This window comes from Antedon mediterranea, chromosome 9, assembly GCF_964355755.1.
Source record: "Antedon mediterranea chromosome 9, ecAntMedi1.1, whole genome shotgun sequence".
Lineage (NCBI taxonomy): Eukaryota > Metazoa > Echinodermata > Crinoidea > Comatulida > Antedonidae > Antedon > Antedon mediterranea.
In genome coordinates this window covers 21,810,254-21,834,658 of record NC_092678.1, presented here as the reverse complement: position 1 = coordinate 21,834,658, position 24,405 = coordinate 21,810,254, and the positions used below count along the sequence as shown (strand labels likewise).

Sequence of the window (24,405 nt, the reverse complement as noted above, 5' to 3'; positions counted from 1 at the left end):
GTGCACGCGTAACTTTGTGTAAAACACGCAATTTTTTTTTCACAGAAAGTTAGCGCATGACACAAATTAAACTTTTGCAAAGTTTCAGTTTAAAATCTTTTATGGTTTTCGATCTATGTTAAATACGCGAAATTCATAAAATCGCACGTAAGTCACGTTGCACAACTCTGACGTCATTAAAAAATAGGAGGTGCACAAGTTCACGTAAATGCCCACATGTTGTCAAAGTTATGAAATGTTATGTTTACACATTTTAGAGAAACGCTCTACACAAAAATAGCGAGAAAGAAAGAAGAATAATACAGAAAAAAATATTGATCCCATACAATAACAAGGAGTTATCCGCCAAGTGCGGATAACTAAATAGAATAGCAAAGCAGAGAGCAGAGAAAGTATTTACACAATGGTTGACAAGGTCAATCCTTGAATACCTACAATATACAAAGATTGTCCCTAAATTGCAAGCTTATGACATTCTATTCAAAAAGTAGGTCATTAGTGACCAAGTGAAGAAATGACTGTGGGATTGCAACACTCTTCTCCTGATGTCCTATCAATCAATACAAGTCCCTTTGGAAGACGGAAGAACAAACCCGATGGTGGGAACTGAGCTTTAGGCCTTTTTTGTGAACTAACTTAGCATGTTAGTAAATAATTGTCTGTAAAAGTGAATAAACACTAGTTTGTTAATAAATATGTATTATAAAATAGTTTACAATTGCAAAAACTATCATCATAATTCTATTTAATGTATCATGTCTATTAAATCAGGGAGATGTAAAATATTATATATTATTTTACATCTCCCTGATTAAATCAAGTCTTATTTAGTATGTATACATCCGCCCTTATGAGGGCGGGCATCACTCACTGGAGCTCTCTGTTACAAATTTCTCGTGCAAAAATCGCGGAATACTCATTCTTGTGATATATATTCTTGGGTTCAGGTGACAACCAATGAAGCAAGAACACATAGATCATTGGTCATCACAAATAGGAAGCTGTCATAACATCTCTTAGTTTACAAACAAGAAATGTTGTATTGTAGTACTGTACTGTATGTTGCTCACATACCTCTTTTTAAATGTGTTAAATTGCATGTGTACATTTTAAATATTTTTATTGTTTCATTGTTTCTCTGTTGTAGACTCGACAACCGATCTTTGTGAAGTTGTTACAGAGTGTTTTTAGAGTGTCGCAATGTGATTGGTTGTCTGGCCACCAAAAGTGCCAAGTTGAAACGTGCATCAAAACCTTGACAGACATAGGTGAGTATTGGGTTTGAACAAGGCCTCTTGTTAAGTTCCCATTAGGACATAACGCAAGGATGTAAGCGCAATGCAAGAAAGTTGACCAATGACAAGCGACTGTTCGAATAATCCATCGCTTGTGATTGGTCATTACTAGCGTTGTGGTGACGTCCTTGCGTTGCGCTGACGTCCTTGCGTTGCGTCCTAGTGGGAATCAAGCACTAGAAACAAGAAACATAATTTTTATCCAACCAAATAAATTGTAGGAATATGAAATTACGGTTGGCATTAACCATAGAAACAAAAAAGATGAAGGTTGGAACACCAACCAAAGAGAGGTCTGTGACATTGAAGGATGGCATATGACTTGGATATAACACCAGGAAGAAACACACTTTTGAGAAGTTGATGCTATGAGTGAAAGCTGAAATGTTATCAAGCCCATGACAGATATTTATTTGATACATGCTAGGACAAGTATGAAATGTAATAATTATAATTGAAAATAAGCAATTATAATTTTTCTCTTATAACTCTTTATATTTTTCAGCGAAGAATCGTGGAATTGCAATACCAGTGGATCTAGATAGTCAGATCAATAGCATATTTAAATCTGCTAGTATTGTTAAGAAACATACGCGACTGTGGATGAGTCAAGGCCGCATGAAACGGGACTCAATGATACCGGTGTCCCGAGACTATCGCAACATCATAGAAGGGCTACAGGTAACTAGTCTCAACAGTAAATGTATAGTTTTCTCAGTAATGGGTGCAGATGAGGAGGGGACTAGTAAATGGTGTAACCAAATTTGATATTCTTCATCATATATTTACTACTGCAATCAGCAACAAGAATATGTATATACTTTTTTATGTTAAGCCATTAATAAATACGTACGTGTGCGAATGTCAACAAATCTTTATCTGGCATTGACTAGATGTTAGTGGTTGCTAGGAGTAGCTTTGCTAGTTGTGGAGCAGCGCCCCTATTTCAATCTAAATTCATATCACTACCATAGTTGGGCATATCACTACCATATTTGATATTGATATATTCTTTTCCAGGATATTGTTTGTCTTTTGGAAGAACAATTGCACCCGCTGGTGCAAGCAGAGTCGTCAGTCTTAGTAGATGTCCTTCATAGACCAGAGCTGCTCTTTCCAACTCACTCGGAGGCACGACAACGCTGTGAAAGTGGGGGCTTTATCTCCAAGTAAGATTTAATGTTTGTTATTGTTCTCGCATTTGCTTTCGTTTTTATTAGTCAAGATCATCATCAACTATACTATATTTTAGTATTGGCATGTTGGCATATGATGGGTTTGATATATGTATTTTAGGCCCCTGGATATCAGCTCCCCTGCAAAGGAACTGAAAGGGTCGGCCTCTATAAACTTTGTTGAAATAAACATGTTTGGTATTAATTCTACTGCATGTCACTAAAAGTTCTATTAAATTGTTATATTGCTTGTGTAAACATTGTGAAAACAAAAGGCTGGTGACTGTTTGGCGTTAGAAAACCAACCAACGTTGTACTCCACAGTCAAAATTGAGCACTGCATTTTTGGCTGGCGTAGCCTCCTACCATTCAATATAAATTGAAGCTGGAAACAGCAGGTTTATTGAATTGTATTTATTTTTTTAGGTTAATCAAGCACACAGAGAAACTACAAGAGGAGAAGGAACGACATCTATGCATCAAAGTACTACAGACTCTTAGGGAAATGATGTCCAGAGATATCGAATACAAGGAGAAGGTCAGTACAAATATGAATATTCATCATCAGGTCATGAATAATCAATTTCTAGAAAATGTCTATTTATTAGTGCTGCTAATTTTAAAACTTTACATTGCAAAACATACATACTATTAAAAAATTGAAATGATACGAATATATTAAAGGCACTAGTGGTCCAATGGTATGGATGTCTATATATCAAACAAGATTCCATGTTCAAGTCTTGGTTGGGGTTGTGTTGTCTCTCACAAGTGCATACAATGCTCTTAATTGTCCTTATTCAGTGTGACCACAGTGAATACCTGATAGTTGACAAAATATATGATAGTATTTTAGCAATGAAATGTTCTGTTATTGTTGAAACTATTACAGCTATTCCAGTGATGTGAACATTTTTAGGATTACCCATAATGCATGGTAGTGCTTGTAATATTAACATAACATTATATTAAAGCGTGTTAGCAAATGCATGTTGGGTAAAGCTTAGAATATTTAGTTGTTTGACGATTCACTAAAGCGCTGTCTACACTATCAAAACAAACTGTGATGTACCCAAATATAGTAGTGATATGCCCAATGGTGTTATCATGTCCATATATGGGCACATTACATTTTCGTCACATAAAAACAAAAATACATTTTGAATATATAATTGTTTACAGTTTCACATCATAAAGAGCAAAATAGATATGTTTGTACTCATCACTCGATGAAAACAAATTTTATTAGCTGTAATATTGAAAATAAACATATTAAGGCTTCAGATGTTTACCAACAATTTTATTTTCTCTCTACTCTAACCTAAAGGAAGAGGATGATGAGTTTGGCATGGCAAGGCATCGTCAGATGCCTGTAAGCCTTATGAGGGTAAGATAACTTCACCTGGGCATAGCTTGGTGTGTGGATTATGGGGGTTAGCTTGGGTGTGGCCACCTTGCAATAGCTTGTGGTAAAACCATTGTGTGGTATGGAAATCGTGTGTTCAATTGTGGTCTGACCATTTAGTGTTGGTTTGTGGTACCAGCTTAATACCAGTCAATTGTGGTATGACCATGTGTAATTTATAGGTCCATTGTATCACCAATTGGTGTTGGCTTGTACGTAGTTCTAGTTTAATACCATTGAATTGTAGTATGGCAATTTGTGTATTCCACATCTAGACCAGATGGGGTTGGCTTGGGCTATAACCTTTTATCATATGATTTCAAAATGTGAATTGTAATTGGGTTAATGAAATATTAAGAATTATCATCAATTATTATCAAATCAATGCTAATGTGCTTGATCATTTTTTATTCAAATTAAAATATTTGCAACATCTATGCTTGTGTTTTTAATTTAAGAAAAAATTATCTTTTTTATTCCTATTTCTCCATGACATCATGTATTCATGGCCAACTAAACCAACCTATGGAAGTTCCAGTCCTTTATATTAATAAACATACATTTTATTCATATTTTTCTGTCATTTTTACATATTTTTTATATTAATATATTTGCATGCATTCACAGACCGACATAAACCCACAATTTATGAGTAAAAAGCAACAGGAGGATGCCTTGCGGGTACGTTATTTATAAATGTAATCATTTGTGTGAAATTTATCTTCATTATGATAAACGTCGCTATTTTCACCAGCTTTATCAAAAGTAGTTTTAGTGTTTCTTTATTCTTTAGCTGTTATTCTTGTTGAAATAGAAAAAAGAAAGTTGTAGAATATCATTACTTTATGTATTTTAGTAGTAGTAGTAGTTATAATTCTTCCCTTATCACATGTGATACCTTCCTATATCCAAATTGTGTCTTTCTGTTTTAATACCCTTGTGACATTGTAAGCATCTTGATATTGTTTGCTTGTTGAAAATATTTGTTTTTCTTTTTTAAGGTGTGTTCACTAAAAGTAAATTAGATGTATACAAGGCAAGGTGTTTGACCAATCACAAGTGACAGATCGGATGTTGAAACGCATGTGATTGGTCACATTATTTGCATTGTGTTTATGTTTTTTTGAGAACCTGCAAGCCTAAAGTACTATACTTAAGTATATTGCAATTCTGTATCATGGTTCTGTCACTATTTTAAAGATCTTTCAAATATTTCCATTTAATGAACAAATTGCAGAGATGGCTACCTCAATTGGAAAATCACATAAGCTAGACTCATCTACATCTTCTACACCTGTTTTACAAAAGAACCCAGAAGCCAAACAACATAACAAAAAAGATCCCACCCAAAAAAGACTCCACCCAAAAAAGACTCCACCCAAAAAAGACTCCACCCAAAAAAGACCCACCTAAAAAAGACCTATTTTAGTTTAAAACACATTCAATTCAAAACCAATTATAATCAATCCAATGGTAACTGCATCTTGTAGTTACACAAATGGAATATTAAATTATTGTTTCATTCTGTTTATTTATCATGCAGACTTAAACAATATTAATAATTTTGTCGAAACAAAAATGTCATGGTGGTCCTGGAAATGGTTTTTAATTGAAGGGATACAATATAAATATAATAGTAATAATATATGCTTTGTTGGTTAAGGTCGATTGATGGTGTGTGTTTTTTTGTCTGTGGTGAACTATAGTTAAAACTGGGATTTAGTGACAAATTTGGAGACTATCAATCCATATTTCGTATTGAATTATATTACTGGTTATAGAAATGGTTGATTAAAATTACTAATACATTTATCAGACATTCTTGATATACATATATGTTTCTGTAAGTTTTTGTTTAATTAAACATTGTTGTAGAATGTTGAATTGTTAAAAAGGTACATTTTATGTAAGTAATTGGAAGTAAAAATAGTACAATATATGTTAACATTTTATGACATTTGATATATTTTGAATATACAGTGATACAGTAAAACCCCCTAAGTGAGTGAAAAAAGGGTGGAAACCCCTGGGTGTCAAAGATTGTATTTGTTGCTATTCATCATGGGCTATGCACTATTTATTTTAGCTTAAAACATTTATACACATTTGTACACACATTTCACTTCCTTTTTTTATTCTTTACACAATTATCACAACATTATTTCAATTTTATTATTAGAAAATGTTGAGAAAATAATATTTTCAAAGAGTGTTATAAAAATAATTATGTTATCGGTTTCTGAATAGGGGGAGAAACTACGTCAGAGTTTGTTGTTCCGTTATTATGGAAAAGCAAATCCCCGTTACCAGAAGGAAGGCTCATCACGGAAGGACAGTAGCGGCACGCAGATGAAGCAAACTCAATTGAACACGAATCATGGTACGATGGTGTTGAGCCGTGCGGAGATGTCAATGTCCCAAGTCCAAAACCAATTAGACGAGCAAGGCGCGTCAGATTTGGTCATAGACTTGGTTATCAATAACTCTAGTACGAAAGTGTTTCAGGAAAGTGTTGAACTTGGTATTGCGCTTCTAGAAGGAGGGAATATTAAAATACAGGTTAGTATGGTACACAGTATCATAGACAAATTCCATGATACAGCTTAACATTTGTGTCACATGTGAATCCTGTATCATGAAATTGTTTGGTAGGCTCAATACAGAGTCACCATGTAATGCAGTTATAGATCTCCTCTAGAGAACGCTTTCAAAGAAGAGGAAATGGTGACACTTTGTTGTATTGGGTGTCTCCTTTAATAGACATTATGTAATACAAGACTATGTAACCAATGAAACTTTTAAAAAGTAAATTTTTTTAATTTATAAATGTTTTTATGTTTTAAATATTTTTAAACATTTTAAACATTTTTAGGCTATTTGAAATTTTAGCAATTTATAAATTGTAAAGGTTTTAGGAACATTCTAATGGTTTAATCCTTTTAAAGCTGTTTTAAAGTATTTTAATCTCCTGAATCCTTCTTAATTTTAATACCTAGTCATTTTTACACCGTGTTTCATAAGTTATATTTTTTGTGCAATTGTGTGTGTGTATATAATATATTATATTGTATATCTATTTATTATTGTACTAATAATTGTCAATGTTCAATAAGAATTTCTGTTGTTATTTTATGATGATGGACAAATAAAGCATTTCAGTATTCAGTATTGTACTGTTTATATATGTATATATTTATATACATGTTTTATACCACTTTGTACACGATTTTCCATGTTTTGTTTAGCAATCAATATACAACCGCTTAACGCGAGATAATGATTCGGACAAGTTCTACAAAGTGTTTTACGAGAAAATGCGTGAAGCACAAACAGAAATTAAAGCAACGGGAACAGTTAACACAGGAGAAGGTATTGGAACAAAGGGTGCAGATTGTGATGGGAATACCAAGGATATTTCATCAGGGCGGTTAAAGAAATGTAAGATTTTTTAAGCATTGCTCTTTGTAAAGTTGTTAAAAAAATGAAAGAAATAAGTAGACTATGTTTTTTAACTTTAAAATGACCATCGTAATTGTTATAACCTTCAGACAAGTTTTAAAAAATAGGGTGCTTTCCATATGACCTAGGAACAATTAGGTGACAAAAAATGAGATGTGCCATATTATTGGATTGAAATATAGTTTAATGGAAAATAAACGAAAGTAACCCAAATTATATATTGTTTAATGAACATTGCCATAAGCATAAGCAAATGTAATTTAATAATATTTTTTTATTTCTTTTAGCTCGCATGCCAAATGGTGGTATCAGCGAAGAATTAAAAGAGCAGCTAGCTGATGCAGCGCTCCATACCAGCAAAGCCTTTGATGCAGTCCGTAAGGGACGGGATGATGAAGGTGGTGGTGGAGGGGGTACAGCTATCGACATGGTAGAAAAAGGCAAAGATGAAGACCGTGACATGAGCCCAGAGATCAAGATAATGCAGCCTATACTGCGCTTCCTACAACTATTATGTGAAAACCATAACAGAGATTTACAAGTAAGACCTGAAGAGCATTTTGAAATTGTTCCACTGCAGTTTTTGCTACAATGTGTATAATCTTGAAGCTGATTATGGGAATTTTAGTGAGAATTATTTGCGTAATCGTAAATTTCTACATTGAAACAAAATAACCTGATACATTCTTGCAGTAAAATATGTCAATTACTGCATTAACTGCAGTAGAATCATTTTGACAAGATATCTGAAGCTGTAAATGTAGTATATCTGTTGTATTGCCATGCCTACAGTATAACTACGAAAACAACCGTAGCATCCCTATCAAAGGGACACCTTCGGTACCCAATAAAATGTCGTTTAAATTAAATGGATGCGTGCCAAAAATGGGATTCTAGTGTACTATAGTATGCTGTAGTATGCCGTAGTTTCCATATGTACAGAAACTTTGTCATGCCATGTAATAAAAAACTCAATTTTATTTCAGAATTTGCTGTAGGTTAGTTTAATTTGTAGTTTTTCTAAAAGGAAAATTAGTGAAATGAAGCAAGTATTGTCTTTGGCGTGATTAATTATTTTTTATTTTTCTCTCTTTTTCCAGAATTATCTACGCAATCAGTCCAATAAGAACAACTACAATCTTGTGTGTGAAACGTTGCAGTTTCTTGACTGTATCTGTGGTAGCACTACTGGTGGTTTAGGGCTTCTGGGATTGTACATAAATGAACACAATGTCGCCCTCATTAACCAAACATTGGAGAGCCTTACAGAATATTGTCAAGGCCCTTGCCATGAAAATCAGGTAATGGATTAATGCACTAGTAGAACCTTCTAAAAAAAGTATAAACTGTCATCTCCTAGTCCTTTGTGTCAAGCTGCAACCAAATGGCACTCAATCTTCTGTCCTTAACTGCACAGGATGAGATTGACCTGTACACTATGGTGTCCCCGTAGTCTTCAAAAAGTTACACTGGGTTCTTGAAAACTAGCTGTTCTTCTTAATGCATGAGAAGACCTGTTCTGCCGTCAGAACTACAGTCAAGAAGAGACTTGAACCTGTGTCTATTTTATGGCTAGGATTTGCGCCACCCCTGCCATAACTGCTTGGCAACTTTGTGCGATATAATTATTTTATTTCGAAATAAATTGTAAAAAGTTGTTTAACATAACTTTTTGTTTTCCCAGAATGCAATAGCAATGCACGAATCAAACGGTATTGATATTATTATCGCGTTGATTCTGAATGACATCATTCCACTGAGTAGACATCGTATGGATCTTGTAATGCAGCTGAAAGTAAGTAACATGCTCAGAATTTTGAGCACAAATAATTGACTGTGCATTATGTTGTAAATAAATTGAACAGTTATGCAACAAGAAGCACTTTGTGCACAAATAATTGACTGTGCATTATGTTATATTAAACTGTTATGCAACAGAAAGCACACATTTTTAAGAACTATTGTGTATAATTTTCTTTTTATAGAACAATGCATCAAAACTGTTACTAGCAATAATGGAGAGCAGACACGATAGTGAAAACGCTGAGAGAATCTTGTACAACATGACGCCAAAACAACTGGTAACAATATATAGAATTGTAGTTAAATTTGTTTAAATACATCCTGAAATTGTGTTGTTAGAAATGTGTTGACCTATGACCTTTGTATCCTGCAGGTGGATGTGATAAAGCAAGTGTATCAACAAGAGTTGCAGCAGAACACGGAGGTAGATGAAGATGGGATCAGGTTAGCACCAGTAGAAGAGGGAACGTCACCCAGAAGAGTTGGTCATAATATCTATATTCTAGCTCATCAGGTATGATACCTTTTGCATTTGTCCACTCGTTAAGCTGGATGAGGCACTCCACCTTAGATAAAGGTTTTCTATAGGGCATGGTCGACTATCTTTGTACATAGGTATTTTCTATGGACATGGTCAATTTGACATTGTAAATTTTGTATTATTTATTTTTTTTTTTTATTTAATCGGTAAAAAAGACGCAAAATACAACTCATAGTTGAAATGAAGAGTTTATGTAGGAAAATGATAATTAACATACAACAAAGTTAAACAAAGAATAAACACATTGAAGGCCTATGATACAGTAATTAATTACTGTATAATTCATTTAAAATTAAAATTACTATAAGAATTGCACAAAGGTGAAAAGATGATATTAATTATTACAAATTCTTATGGTGTCTATACAACCAACATTAGTTGTCTGTGTATTTTATTCTTTTGTATTGGCAAGGTCGACTGTTTAATCTTTTATGTACAGGGAACTAGGAACAGGGAAACGCATGGTCACCATACAGATAGATAAGCTATGCACAGTTGGCCAACATGCACTTTTTTATTTTTCAGTTCATTTCCAACCTACTGGTGATTTTTTAAAAGTTGTTGTTCAAGTTAAGAGTAATTAAGTAGACAAACAAAGATATATAAATGAAGTAAAAATTGTAGATAAATTAACTGAAATTGTTTGTTTAGCTTTCTCAACATAACAAAGAACTTGGACAACTACTTAAACCAACCAATCTTGATGATCACAAAGCTCTCAAATATTATGCAGAAAACACCGCGCAAATTGAACTTGTTCGCAAGGACAGAACGATGGAGCGTATCGTTTTCCCTGTGCCGCCACTTTGCGAGTACTTAACTCGAGAGACGAGGGAGAATCTGTATTACTCAGCGGAGCGTGACGAGCAGGGGAGTAAAGTTTCCGACTTTTTTGAACGCTCAGAAGACATGTTAATGGAGATGAAATGGCAAAAGAAACTGAGAAGTAATCGTTTTTTTATTATGTTTAACTGTAAATTATTCGTGCATCGTTAGTTGGCCAACGTCATGAATGTGATATTTTATCATTAGTGCCTCTCTGATAATGAGGAAAGTTGAAAGAATTATTATGCTGTTGTCATTATCTTTGTAATAATTCAATGCATTCCCAGTAGTCTGTCAAGTTCGGCATCACTGCTTTTCAATTTGACTACTTACCCATAGTATTATGCATAAAAGTACAATAAATTTTGAATGTAAAAATAAATTATTACATTGAGGAATATGCAAGACAAGATCATGTGAACTATAGTTATCCTTGCATTGCGTCTAAGTGAACAAAGCTGTAACTAAAGCTCTGTGTACACTATATCACTATTTAGTAAAACTAATTTGATAGTGTGGACAGAGCTTTATAGACAAATATTTTGGCATCATGCATCAATGCCTGTAACACGTCATAAGGGAATGCATTCAATTAAGAGTTGCAATTTATCTTTTACCATCTTGATATTGAATAATTTTCCAGCTTGTTAAGAATAACAGTGTGAATTATACATTATATAAAGTCATCCTTTGATTGATTTTAGTTGAAGGAATTCAATTTCAATCATTTCCATATTAACATTATGTTGTGCTCAACTTGTTGAAATCTTGTGGATTTGCAATCTCTCAGACACTAATACATTCTTTAGTGTCTTTTGATTCATGTATTTATGTTAATCCGTACTTAATACTGTCCACAATTCGGATATTAGTATTTTGTTGTCTGCAGCTGGTGTCTGAATCCATAAGTGATTGCTATTATCTTGTACACTGTCTTAGTGGCTTTCTGATGCTGTACATGTATTACATTTAAATCATACTTAATACTTTTTTTATTAACATTCCATTTCGATACAGTACGTCTTTGTCTGGTTTTGTAGCCTGTGTATTAGTTTGTATGTCGTTTGATATTTCTGAATCATGCGTCCTACTTCTGTAAATCGGATATAATGTTTATTGTGTTTCAACTGCAGGTTGACAAGTAATGAATTTTTTAGATTTTTTCAAATATACATGTAGAATACTTGTAAAACATTAGTTGAATTCACTTATATTGCTGATTTCATACTTAAAAGTGTACTATATTAAAAAGTGTGCTGTAACAATGTAAGCTGTTGCAGTGAGTTTGAATCCGACTTCTAAATTGTTAATAATGTTACCTTTTACTTTAATCATAGAGATATTATAAATAGTTTAAATATTATAAATATCTGTATGCTTTAATACAGTAGAACTCCATTAAAGGGACACCTTTTAGACTGGACAATTTGTCCTCTTAATAGTTGTGTGCCCTGATTGTTCATACATATTCAAACATATTTAACCCTTTACAGGAAAGTGTCCTCTTAATAAAATATAGGGTATGTTGTGAATAGAGGTTGGCCATTAGTGTTGTAACATATTGTTCCTTTGTTCATTTCACAAGAAAGTGTTGTTATAATAGTGTATGTTGTGAATAGGGGTAGGACATTTAGTGTTATAACATATTTACTCATTGTCCCTGAATAGAAGTGTCCTAAATAGGGTTTATAATGTATTGAAGATAAATTACAGCATGCTCTGGTATCTTGATGGGCCTGTCAAGTTACAACAATTGGAACTGTCATTGTTGGTAATGAAAATGACATGACATTATTAAAATTGAGGAGTGCAGTGTGTCAATGTCTTGCACGATATATTATATCACTGTTGGAGTACACCTAAATGGAATTTCATGTGATTATTCATATTTTCATGTAATTTCATGTTATATCGTCCAATGATGTAAAAATATTTTAATATTTTACACAGGTCGTTCGCTCTTGTACTGGACAAGTCGGCATATTTCACTATGGAAGAAGATTTCATTGAACCTGGCTGTGCTAATCAATTTACTTGTTGCGTTCTTCTATCCATTTGAAAAAGGAACTGGAGGTGAGAAAAATTCATAATAAATATTGCGATTATAAGAGAATAATTGACACACACACAAAGACCTGTAGTAAGACTTTGTTGATGTAGAGCATCTTGTGTACGTATATGTGTTTATATGTTAAATGTTGTTTGCCTGATGTGTATATATATATACATATATTAGCTTGGCGGTTTTTTTGTTACTGTTTCTCCAGCCAGTGATACCGAATTGTTGTTGTTGTGAGTAATTTTTGTTTGGATCTATATGTTATTACAGTGACAAATTGTACTATTTGTTGTTGTTTGTAGGTATGCCCAAAATGAAATAATTTCAAATTGCAAAAATGTATCTTTAGAAAACAGAATAGCGAGTTTCAAAAACTTTCAGGTCATAAAAGCAAGAAATCTGAATTAAAATATGTTTTAGTAAGATTTGATAGAGTTTTGAGTATAAATATATTTGAATGTGTTTATAATATTTTACAGAATTGGATCCTAAGCTATCTGGCTTAGTGTGGATTGCAATGTTTGTATCTCTACTCTCTGTGGTAATGCTACCAACTCCATCTGGCTATCGTATGCTAATTATATCCACTGTGTTCCGCATGATTTACTCGGTGGATATCTCATCAACGCTTGTTCTCCTTGGTTTAGTAAATGTAAGTTGTTTGTATTATTTTAAACACATCTTCTGAGATGATTTTCTTAACTTGTGATGCACAAGAATAGGAGTATTGAATCGCCAAAAATTAATATAGTACAAATATGTGGTTAGAAATAGTGGAGCTGTTGCTTGATGGTTAACATGCTTGACTTCCAAGGGTCTGACCTAGTGCCAGGTTTGTGAGTCACAACTCTTAAAACCCCACTCCCTAAGCCTCAAATAAGACTTGGTTTATATGAACATGATAAATTATAAAATAGTTTTTCCTTCCTGTAATTAACGAGTCTGTGCTCACTGTTGGATGCGTATGAAATGAAAATAATAAAGCATACGAAGAAAAACTTTTTTATAAGAAATAATAATACAGAAGTGTTACAAAATTGCAATGAGACATGCACTCGGTCCTCATCCACCATTTGCTTCACATGAATGAATAGAGGAAATGAGGAAGAAATTGTACTCATAACTTATGTCTTAAGTTAACGCATTTCAGAAGTTGCAAACTGGTAGACACTGACTTCAATAGTTATAACAAATTCATGCACATTAGTAGGACTGGTAGACACTGACTTCAATAGTTGTAACGAATTCATGCACATTAGTAGGCGTACTGCTACCTATCCTGCTCGACTAAGACGAGTTAAATTAAGATATTGTATATTCATAAAGTGTTTATTTTTTCCATGTTATTCCTATTAAGAAACCATTTCCTTAGTATACATAATTTAGCAGTCCACTAGTCATTTAATACTAGGCTAGTTGTTTTAGATGTCACTGTATATAACATCCCAGCATCTATTTCAAAATGAAGCAGTAAATATGTGAGAAAACAATCTCAATGTATATTAATATGTCAATTGTCTGTTCCTGGGAGATTTCAGGCGATTTGTTACATTTACAAATTAGTGCTTTGACCTCCTTCTGGGAAGTAGTGAGGCTTATTTTCCTAAGGGTAGGAGAATTAATACCACGTTAATTAATTTTGTGGCATAGACAAATGACTTATTTCTTCACGTATATGAAAGATCAATTGATAATTGTCACTGGACTGTGTTGCAAAAGAAAACTTTCCCAGGGTATTTTGGAAGTCAAGTTTTTCTTAAAGTTGACTGACATACTGTTATTAAAAAAACTGATGCACTACCAGCTAAGAGGTACAGATACCTACTGTACAAATTAGTGTCTTTTCATTTGAAGATGGTAGTTATTTTAGAAGAATGTTTACTTATTTATTCAACCTTATTTAAAGAGGGTAGCTGTAATAGCTGTACTACAGCAGTGATGACCTGAAGAGACCCTCGTTTATTGGTGAAATGTAAAGAAATGTTCGGGCATGGTAGCTTGGTGACAACGTGCTTGCTTACTAAACTCAAAGTGTTCGGTTCAAAGCTGTCTCCTCACCTATGAGTACAGAATAAATCATAATGTCATTGAATGAAGGTGTAGACATTTAAAATCGTGCATCACAATGCATCCATTGTAGTTGAAGTTGTAGTGTAGTGGGTAACGTGTTTGGTTTTTTATTGATATTAATTGTATTCCAATTCTTTTTGTATTATTTCAGGTTGTCATAAAGTGTATTTTTATAGTAAGTCTTCTCGGCAATAGAGGCCTAGGTAATCGTGGAATGCTGAGTGTATTCACTGACTCCAGTATCCTGTATCATTTCCTATTTCTAGCCTTCTGTTTTGGAGGAATTTGCTCAGAGGAATATATTTATAGTTTTTTGGTAAGTTAAAGTAATGTGTATTGTTTTTTCAATGGTGTGACAAGTAATCAATTATGTGTTATTTAGTTTAGCAACACTTAACCAGTTAGTGTGAAACTACTATAAAAAAAACTTCCTTTTATAAGGGAGTACCTTGAGGACAAGTTGGTTGCAGTGTTGAAACAATCAGTTAGGTGTTGTTATTTATTTGTGTGAGTGGAACCGTAATTACATAGCCATAACATCGGCAGGGGTTCGAGGGTCACTCACTCCATGGTTCTGGTGGTAGAACGAGTCTTCTCGGATAAGGACTATAAACCGTAGGTCCAGTGTACACATCTAGCTCGTGTGCACTTTAAAGAACCTAGTACATCTTTTGAGACGAATAGGGGGTTAGCCCGGTGTATTAGTACACGACAGCCACTGATCATTACTGGGCCCTCTGGGAGACCAGTCTTTGACTGAAGTGGTTACCCAGTGTAAATATATATTGCAATCAATAAAAAGAATAATGCACCAGTTGCAGTAAAACTCCTATATAGGTAATACCTTTGGCACTTTTATTTAGTATTTCATATATAGTCCATGTCACAGGTAAGTATATCCTTAATGGGGCTGTCCCTTAAATAGTGTTGTCCGTTAAATGGAGGTGTCCCAAAGGAAGTGTTATGTACAGTTGTCCTCCTGGATTAAATATTATACAAATAATGAATGTTTATGAGTGCAATGGTACAAATAATGGCACGAGGTGAATGATGAAAGGTTATATCAACGAGGCAAAGCCGAGTTGATATAACCTTTCATCATTCACCAAGTGCCATTATTTGTACCATTACACGAATACAAAACATTCATTATTTGTTTTATATAACATCTAGACGTTTTTTTTCCGTACACAAAAATGTTTCAAAAAGTACTATTTAACGATCGTTGAATAGTGCGTACTATTGCACGCCATGTGACCCACATTCGTCCAATCAAATGACAGGAATTTATATAGGTGTTATATAAACACTGTTATGTGTATTCATACAGAGTGTTAGAGTGAAAAGGCCTCGTCAGGGTATTTGCATTAACAATCTATATAACTCCATTTACATTTAATTGATGAAGACGGCTTAGTTTCTCATTTGAGTTAAGTAACTGGAACATGCACATAAATTTATATTTATATGTTGCTCATTGTAAACTACATCTGGCTAAGTACGGCTATTGAAATCACTTTATTAAACCATTGATCTACAAAAAAGAGTGATATAAATATATTCTCATTAAATTAATGGGTTGATTTATGCTATATATAGTAGAGTGGTGTATAGAATATTGTAGGTAATACAGTGTCATTACTCTTTTGTTCGTAGAAATAGGTTAGGTTATAGAAGTATGAAATTATAGGTTTTGTGTAGTATGTATGTATAAGTTATTCATTAAAATGCTAATGTAGTCTTTGAATTGTGGCAAATGTTAGTTTAGTTACAGATTTAGGTCTGGAACTACTTAATTTCCAGTGAATACAAAGTTATAAATATGTAAGCAGGAAATGTATGTAGTTAGAAAATGATAGTGGTGCGTAAATGTAACAAATTGTAGAATTCACTCATTAATGGTTAAACAGGTTTTAATGTATTTCTGAATAACGGAAATAAAAATGTCGGCCATGTGGATGTTGTTCCTTATGGGTAGTACAATTAATGCACTTGTCAATTGTATGACCCACTATACAACCCCCGGGATAGGTGCATCATGGATACTACCTATAATTATTGACACAAGGGTGTGAAAAGGTACGTCACAACAAAATTGACGCATGGGTGCTCAATGGTATGTTACATCAATGCAATGGTGTGTCAATGTGCATCACTTTACCACCCACCATGTCATGAACTACATTGTCAAAATGGATGCGTCATGGTATTCTTAAGTACGACGGACATCAGAACAAGTGACACCTTTCCCGGGGTCGTATAATTGGTAAATGACAAGTATATAAAGATAGATAGATAGAATAGATACAACTGTCAACCAATATATAAGAGTTGACATTTACAGTGATTATACATGGATAGGTAGATTATGTTTGTGGCTAAAAATAGAATCATTTATCAGAAAAATATGTTATTATTTGCAGGAGGTTAGACGTTTTAACGTGTACTTTTGTCAGGAGTAAAGGCACAAAATGATGTAATAAATCATGACATTTAATGCCATATCTATATAGCTTAATTTTATGACATTACGCTTGGATAGTCTTTTCATATCATACAGTAATACTATTAAATGTCATTACTTTGGTTTAAAGGATCGGTGTAACAATATCCTTGTAGTCATCTTGGTAGAAAATGAAGTTAGATTTGTTATCGCCATACTTTCTGTATTGTACTTTGCCCAGTGGGATACTGGTTTTTGAAGAATAAACATCCTACTTAAACCTGAATTAACATTGAAAATAATACTGATATTGATTAAAATAGTGTGTAGGCTAACATCATACCTCTGTAGCCAACCACAGTAATTTGTATTGGCGGCAGAGTCTTGTAATAAATCCACCTGTTGATTAAATCACCACAATATTTGATTCTTTCTTATTCCCATATCTGTCAGGTACACCACAACAATAAATATTCAGGTTAGCTCTGCCATCCGACACACAAGTCTGATTCTTTATTGTGCATTATTTTGGATTGAACTTGTATGAAATCTATACATTTTATTTTTAGCTCCTAGATGTAGTGCGACAAGAGGAGACTCTACTAAACGTCATCAGATCGGTCACTCGGAATGGTCGGTCCATAATTTTGACCGGCGTGCTGGCGTTAATTCTGGTGTACCTCTTTTCCATCGTGGGATTCCTGTTTTTCCAGGATGATTTCCCTGTGGAACCGATTGAACCGGGTAAGTTGAAAAGTGATTTAAATGAATTATTTATTTGTAATGATTCAAAGTTGAACAGCATGTCCGTGTGAGAGGTACGTTCTGAAACTTGGATGCCATTAGGGCGCAATGTGAAGATAGAAGCAGAAATTAATGGAGGTGATGAATGACAAGTGTACGTATAATACATCGCTTGTGATTGGTCAGCTTGATTGCGTTGCTCTTGCTTGCGTCCTAGTGGGAACCAAGTGTTTATAATACAAATTCATTTGCTGTTTCATTGTAATTTGTAATTGCTTACACCAAATTTTAAAAAGTAATTTTTATTTGTTATTAACATTTTTTTTAAATTTCAATTTCAAGCACTTTATATAAATATGACACTTTCTATTTAGGCAATTTAATCATTTCATGAATTAACAACATTAGATTAATTGTATTTTTTTGGAAAGTGTTTGAGTGTAGTTGTTATTGGTGTACATTAACTTTCATCTATAAATCATTTATGTTATATGATTTTGTGAATGGAAAGAGGGAAAAGGTTTTATCTGAATATACAATACATAAAAAGAAAAAACCCAACAAAATCCAATTATTGAAATTGTCAAATGTTAGGTGGAAATCTGAAATTCGTTTGCCTCATTACTTCGCGTTGTTTTGTAATTTGTTATTAAGTTGCAAATTTTAAGAGATAAAACACATTGCCGTGGGGTTTGAGATTTAAATCCAGTGTAAAATCCATTTACACGTGCAGATATCGCATATAAATTATCACCCAATGCAATTACCTAATCGATCAGTTGACTGCGTAAGGTCGGGAAAATACTAGATTGGATTGGTTTTGGGTTTCTATAGATTTTCTGACTATTAACATTCATAGGAATTTATTTTATACGAGATATTTTTACTATTTGCATTGTATATTTTACGAAATTTAAAAATGAGATCCATTTGGTTTTTACCGCAGACGTAATGTATTAGTAGAGGCCTGCAAAAATGCAAAAAAAAGGTCTACAAATAAGAATTTTAGTTTGAAGCAAAGTCAAAAGATATAAGTTTGTAGGGCCACCGCAAGTAATTTGACCAATGACACACAATAGATCATTTGAAGTGCTGTGTGTGATTGGTCAACTCAGTTGTATTGTGCCTAAGCCGTTGTGTTGCGTCCAATGGGAACCAAGGTCTTATAACATTTCGTAACCAAGCAAACATACACTACCAGCCAATCCCCATTAAACACTGTCTTATATTTGGTTTCCATGTAATTTATCATTTTTATTTTTGTACTTTACGTCACCTTCATCCACTAGATATAGCTATTAAATTCACTGATGCAGCTTCTTCCACCCCTGTTGTTAATGTTTCCGTGGCAAAACCATCCAGCTTTCCTCCTAAAGGTATTATAAATCTTCACACAATTATTATTAGTTTAAGTTGTTGTTAATATAGTTGCAAAATAGAAATAGATTGGATCGTGTAGAAATGTTTCTCGTGCAGTTGCTGCAGAAAGTACAATGTAACATGCAACAATATATGATTGTGATTTGCGTCGATGGATAAATTGTAGACTACAGTGTATTATGATTCTGTAAAAGAAGTTGAAACAAAACTTAGTTACTGCAGTAACTGCAGGAGAATTATTTGTACGTGGTCCCTTTATTGGTAATACTAGTGGAGAATATATTAAAGTAGAGTCGTCTATAAGGAGTCAATGTGTACATAGGATTAGTATTAGTATTCGGATTGTATAGTGCAGTAAACAGGACTAGGACCTGTATAAGCCCTCTTTATAGATAAATTGCATTTCATCATTAGAAGTTACATAAATATTAATGTGAACAGAATCACAAATTATTTTAATGTTCTAGAATGATAACCATTACACCTATTTCATACATTATTTATAAATGTAGAAAAATGAGCACATTATGACTGTATTTGAAATATAAGAAGGTTATTTGTAAGAATGTGAGTTATGTAGAAGTCATAAATGTTAGTCATGAGTGGTTGTAACATATTTCTCTATGTGTTATATTGTATGCTACTTCATGCAGGCTTTGTTTGTGGTAATTGCAAACATGATGAAACTTGTATGATCATTTTGTATCACATTTGGATATCAAAATGTCTTGCACGATGCAAAGTAGAATTTGTAGATGTCAATTTTAATTGGTGTGTGCTGTAGTTTAACAGTGGAACACTGTGATGGTTTGGTAACACTAAAGTCATAAAAATGTTAAAGATTAAATAGAAGGTATTGACATTTTGATGAAAGGATAGTTGGAGAGGGACACCAACCATCATATTTTGCTGTAGCTTTTTTTGTGAGATAAGAAAGACAGACATAGCTATGTCTTGGTCAAAATAGTATGTCAGGCATTGTTTAGGTAATGTAGGTGAAGGATTTAGTTAAATAGATAGTATGTGAGGGTAATTTGAGCATAGCTACTGTGTTCAATCATTTAAAGTAATATAATTATTAGAATATTGATACTTTGCTACCTATCATTTTTTATATTGAAGCTCACTAATATATCTATTGTTTTGTAGTTATTAATATAATTTTCTTGTTTTCCATTGTATTTGAATTGGCATACTTGACCAAGTAGTATACTCCATACCTAAATACTCCCATCCAAGTGAAACTATGTTTGATCTGAGTATAAGATTGTCTAATATTGTGAAATATGAGACTGAAACAACCAATTTGAAAAGATAAACAAAAGATACAATTACCAGCTCTATATACACTATCAAACTAGTTTGACAAGGTAAATGTGATGTGGCCAAATATGGTAGTGATATGGCCAAATATGGTAATGATATGACATAATCATGATCATATTATATGGGCACAAGACATTCGTTTTGTCACATAAAGTTTGATAGTGTAGACAAGGCTTAACAGTTTAGCCTGGATCAATGGGTATAATACTACGCCAAATATGGCAATTAATACTTGTTGCTTTTCTTTCTCACTTTGCTTTTTATACCATGCCTTTTCACTCCATCCATTGTAGTTGAAGAAGGCTATTGTTCGGCCGGCAACTGCTCTAACATCACCTTACCAGGCACCACTACTCCAGGTAAAAAGTGCTTCCATTCCATAAATAATGTTCTTTTACAAAGATTAATTTATTTTGGGGAAATGCATGATAAAGAAATCTTCTGAGATGTAGAAGAAATAAAGAAGTTGAAAGCGTTGCATGCATTTGCATATTGGTGGTGACACAAACAGTTCAGTATTGGAATACTTCTATACCATGCCATATTTAGAATTTAGAATGAAGTAGACAACTTGCGTAAATTGTTAAGGTTGTGTCCATACTGTTTGTTCCGATGTATGTTGTACTGTAATTATGTGTGGACGGGAGTTAAAAATGCATACTATATGTGGATGCGTAAGGCTATAACCACAGGTAAATAGTAATTTGTTTACAGGTTGAGATCAGAAGGAAAGGTAATAATTGTAGAGCTATGAATTCCATGAATAAGTTACATGATGGCAGTAATATATTATGGGGAATATGTCAATTCACAACACAAGTACAGGTATACATGTGTTATTTTGCTACTGATAACACATTACATGAAAATCGGAAACGTACAACAGATAATTAGTATAGAAAACTACTTATTAATTAACTTGGATTGAAATTGTATGTGATCTCAACCTGGCATTTGAAACCATGTTTCTTTGGTGACCATTTTTGACAATGATGTTACTACTGCAGTAATTACAATTTGGTTATAATGATGACTTTTTGGATAAATTTGTTCATTGTAATGTCAACCTCACAATCTAGTACTGTACATAGGAACTATATGAAAGCATTACATGGAAGGAAATTTAATAGATCAATAACTGCAGTAGAGTAATGAGGGAGGATATGAGGGTATGATATGGCATTAAACACACACAATGTTAAATGTGTTTTGAGAGAGAAAATTGAGTATAAATGTCTAAGTGTATAGTAATAATATGTTAAGAAGATGTTATACATAATGTCTTTATAGATGAAGAAAATAAACAAATTGAACCTCTGAAGAGCTGCGGAACATTGTTGATGTGCATAATTACAACCGTTAACCAGGGATTGCGCAATGGAGGTGGTATTGGGGATATTCTATTAGCACCCTCAAGCACTGTAAGAACGAATTTAATGATGTTATTGTTAATAGTTAGATGCATGTGGTTAAAAATATGGCAGGCTGCCAGAGGTCTGTTGCTAGGCTGGTAGAGATTTGTGGCCAGACTGTATGTACATGTACAGTAGCAAGCCGTCCGAGTTCAGGTGCCAGACATCCTGTCTGTCATTTAGGAGGCTGGCAGCAACATTTGGCATATGACACTTAGCATAAATAATCAATGATCTTGTTTTTTTCAGAAACATTTTATAGCACGTGTTGTGTATGATATGCTGTTCTTCTTCATTGTAATCATTATTGTACTCAACCTCATTTTTGGTGTTATTATCGACACATTTGCTGACTTGAGAAATGAGAAACAAACAAAAGAAGAGGTGCTGAAGAACACATGTTTTATATGTGGTGAGTTGTAGAGAGTAGATTAGAGTATGGTGTGTGGGAGTAGAGCGGTGTAAATCATTGTAAGTAGTAATTGAATACAAATACTTTTGTTGGTAGGTCTTGATAGAGCTTCATTTGACAATAAAGAGGTATCGTTTGAGGAACATAAAAAGGAGGAACACAATATGTGGCACTATTTATACTTTATAGTCCTTGTAAACGTGAAAGATGAAACTGAATTCACAGGACCAGAGAGCTATGTTCACTACATGATAAAGGTAAACGTTTGGTATTGGTAGGTGGATATAAGTTGTTAATCTTGGCTACGAATCATGATATTGGTATATACTGCTAATGACATCACTCAATACCGCATACCTTAATTCATAGCTTTTATTGTTTGTGAGGTAATGGTTTTTTTTGTTAATAAAGGAGAAGAATTTGGACTGGTTTCCACGTATGCGGGCAATGTCTCTTGCTGCTGATGAGGGCGAAAATGAACAAAATGAACTGCGTAACTTACATGTACAGCTTGAAACGACAAACAAGTTAGTGCTGACATTATCGAAGCAGCTGGCTGAACTAAAGGATCAGGTAATGTACATTGAAACAAATGAGTCAGTATATTGAAGTGGGTGAAATAAAGGAGAGAGTGTTAAAAGCATGGTCTTGGATGGGTAATTAGAAAAGTTATTAACTTAATTAGAAGGGTGTTCAACATGTGGTATGTGTATTGAACCTGTAGCTGTATTGGAAAAAAGCAATGCTAATGAATGCTGATTACTTTTATTAGATGACTGAACAAAGGAAAAAGAAGCAGAGACAAGGACTGGTGGATTTGGAGCGAATGCAGAATAGCCGAATAATGGATATGGGAATAAACGGACCAGAGGGTTAATGAACGGACCAGAGGGTTAATGAATGGACCAGAGGGTTAATGAATGGACCAGAGGGTTAAAGAACGGACCAGAGGGTTAATGAACATAACCAGATGGTTAATATACGGACCAGAGGGGTAATAAACGGACCAGAGGGTTAATGAACGAACCAGATGGCTACTAATTATAGAATAGTACTAGAAGATGTGTGGAGTCGGAATGCAACTGTTAGCTGTCGCACATGGCCTTATGGTTTCATATTATATTATAAATGCAAAAAGTGCAGGGAGGGGGTTGATATATGTAGCAGCATTTGGTAATATTTGAAGCATACATAAAGGTGTCTTAGCATAGATCAAATATATAGGAAATTTTGTCCCTGGCAAAGGAGGGCATGTTGAAAGTAGATATCTATATTTAACTTTACCAAAACGCAGTATATTTTTCTAGTAATTTTAGTAATATAGAATAATGATATAGTCTATGAAATATATATTTACTAGATTGTTTATGGATACCTTGAATTAAGAGAATCATGTGGATTATTTATAGAAGTAATAAGAATAAAATAATAAATTTTGAACTGTGGGTGGTAACACATTTTTGTTTATGTGACATGTTATATAATTGAAATATATATTTGCTGAAAGGGAGTTGTGTTAATGTATTGCTGTTGGAGGCCAAGATGTTCTGTAATTGACTTATTTGCCTGTAGGGTTTGCGGTATTTTTGGAGGTAATGGTGAGGTGATTTTTAAATACACGAAAGCCAGAATGGGAGTGATGTAAGGATTCCACATTGCTACTGGATGGGGTAGTATTTGAGGCCAAGAAGAATCATGTAATAATGAAGTTAATGTATATGATAGGAGAAACAAAGTGGGACATAATATGTGTTAATGTTATGTGTGTGTTTATATGTCGTAATGGTTGTTGTTGTGTTTGGTTTAATCATCTAATTTATGAATACATATTATTCCATAACATATTGTGTTGTTGAAGAAGTAATACATGAGTCATATTAATATGATAGGGGTAGTGGGTGTAGGAAAGTTCAGCAATGTATTAGTGGCTGTTGTCCTTATTTATGTTTTGATTTGATTAATTTTCAGTCATCTTAATACTGTGTACATATGAACGTCTAATATACATTTGTTAATAAATAGTGACAAATTATTTACCATCAAAGTTGTTGTCAAT

At 33.5% G+C, this 24,405-nt stretch overlaps 1 protein-coding gene across 1 annotated transcript in view; it reads left to right on the top strand.

Moving 5' to 3' along the window:
- Window positions 1-24,405, top strand: part of LOC140058609 (inositol 1,4,5-trisphosphate receptor-like) — a 79,368-nt gene extending 54,963 nt beyond the window's left edge. The window contains exons 37-61 of the mRNA XM_072104292.1: window positions 1,148-1,268; window positions 1,801-1,976; window positions 2,316-2,464; window positions 2,897-3,008; window positions 3,798-3,857; window positions 4,503-4,556; window positions 6,123-6,434; window positions 7,121-7,313; window positions 7,622-7,875; window positions 8,435-8,635; window positions 9,019-9,129; window positions 9,320-9,415; window positions 9,511-9,651; window positions 10,330-10,624; window positions 12,454-12,576; window positions 13,042-13,214; window positions 14,784-14,948; window positions 17,645-17,819; window positions 19,109-19,195; window positions 20,819-20,884; window positions 21,816-21,946; window positions 22,187-22,349; window positions 22,446-22,606; window positions 22,761-22,922; window positions 23,122-24,405. Of these exons, the coding sequence (XP_071960393.1) occupies window positions 1,148-1,268; window positions 1,801-1,976; window positions 2,316-2,464; window positions 2,897-3,008; window positions 3,798-3,857; window positions 4,503-4,556; window positions 6,123-6,434; window positions 7,121-7,313; window positions 7,622-7,875; window positions 8,435-8,635; window positions 9,019-9,129; window positions 9,320-9,415; window positions 9,511-9,651; window positions 10,330-10,624; window positions 12,454-12,576; window positions 13,042-13,214; window positions 14,784-14,948; window positions 17,645-17,819; window positions 19,109-19,195; window positions 20,819-20,884; window positions 21,816-21,946; window positions 22,187-22,349; window positions 22,446-22,606; window positions 22,761-22,922; window positions 23,122-23,226 (3,786 nt within the window). The 3' untranslated portion in view covers window positions 23,227-24,405. The remainder of the gene's footprint in view (window positions 1-1,147; window positions 1,269-1,800; window positions 1,977-2,315; window positions 2,465-2,896; window positions 3,009-3,797; window positions 3,858-4,502; window positions 4,557-6,122; window positions 6,435-7,120; window positions 7,314-7,621; window positions 7,876-8,434; window positions 8,636-9,018; window positions 9,130-9,319; window positions 9,416-9,510; window positions 9,652-10,329; window positions 10,625-12,453; window positions 12,577-13,041; window positions 13,215-14,783; window positions 14,949-17,644; window positions 17,820-19,108; window positions 19,196-20,818; window positions 20,885-21,815; window positions 21,947-22,186; window positions 22,350-22,445; window positions 22,607-22,760; window positions 22,923-23,121) is intronic.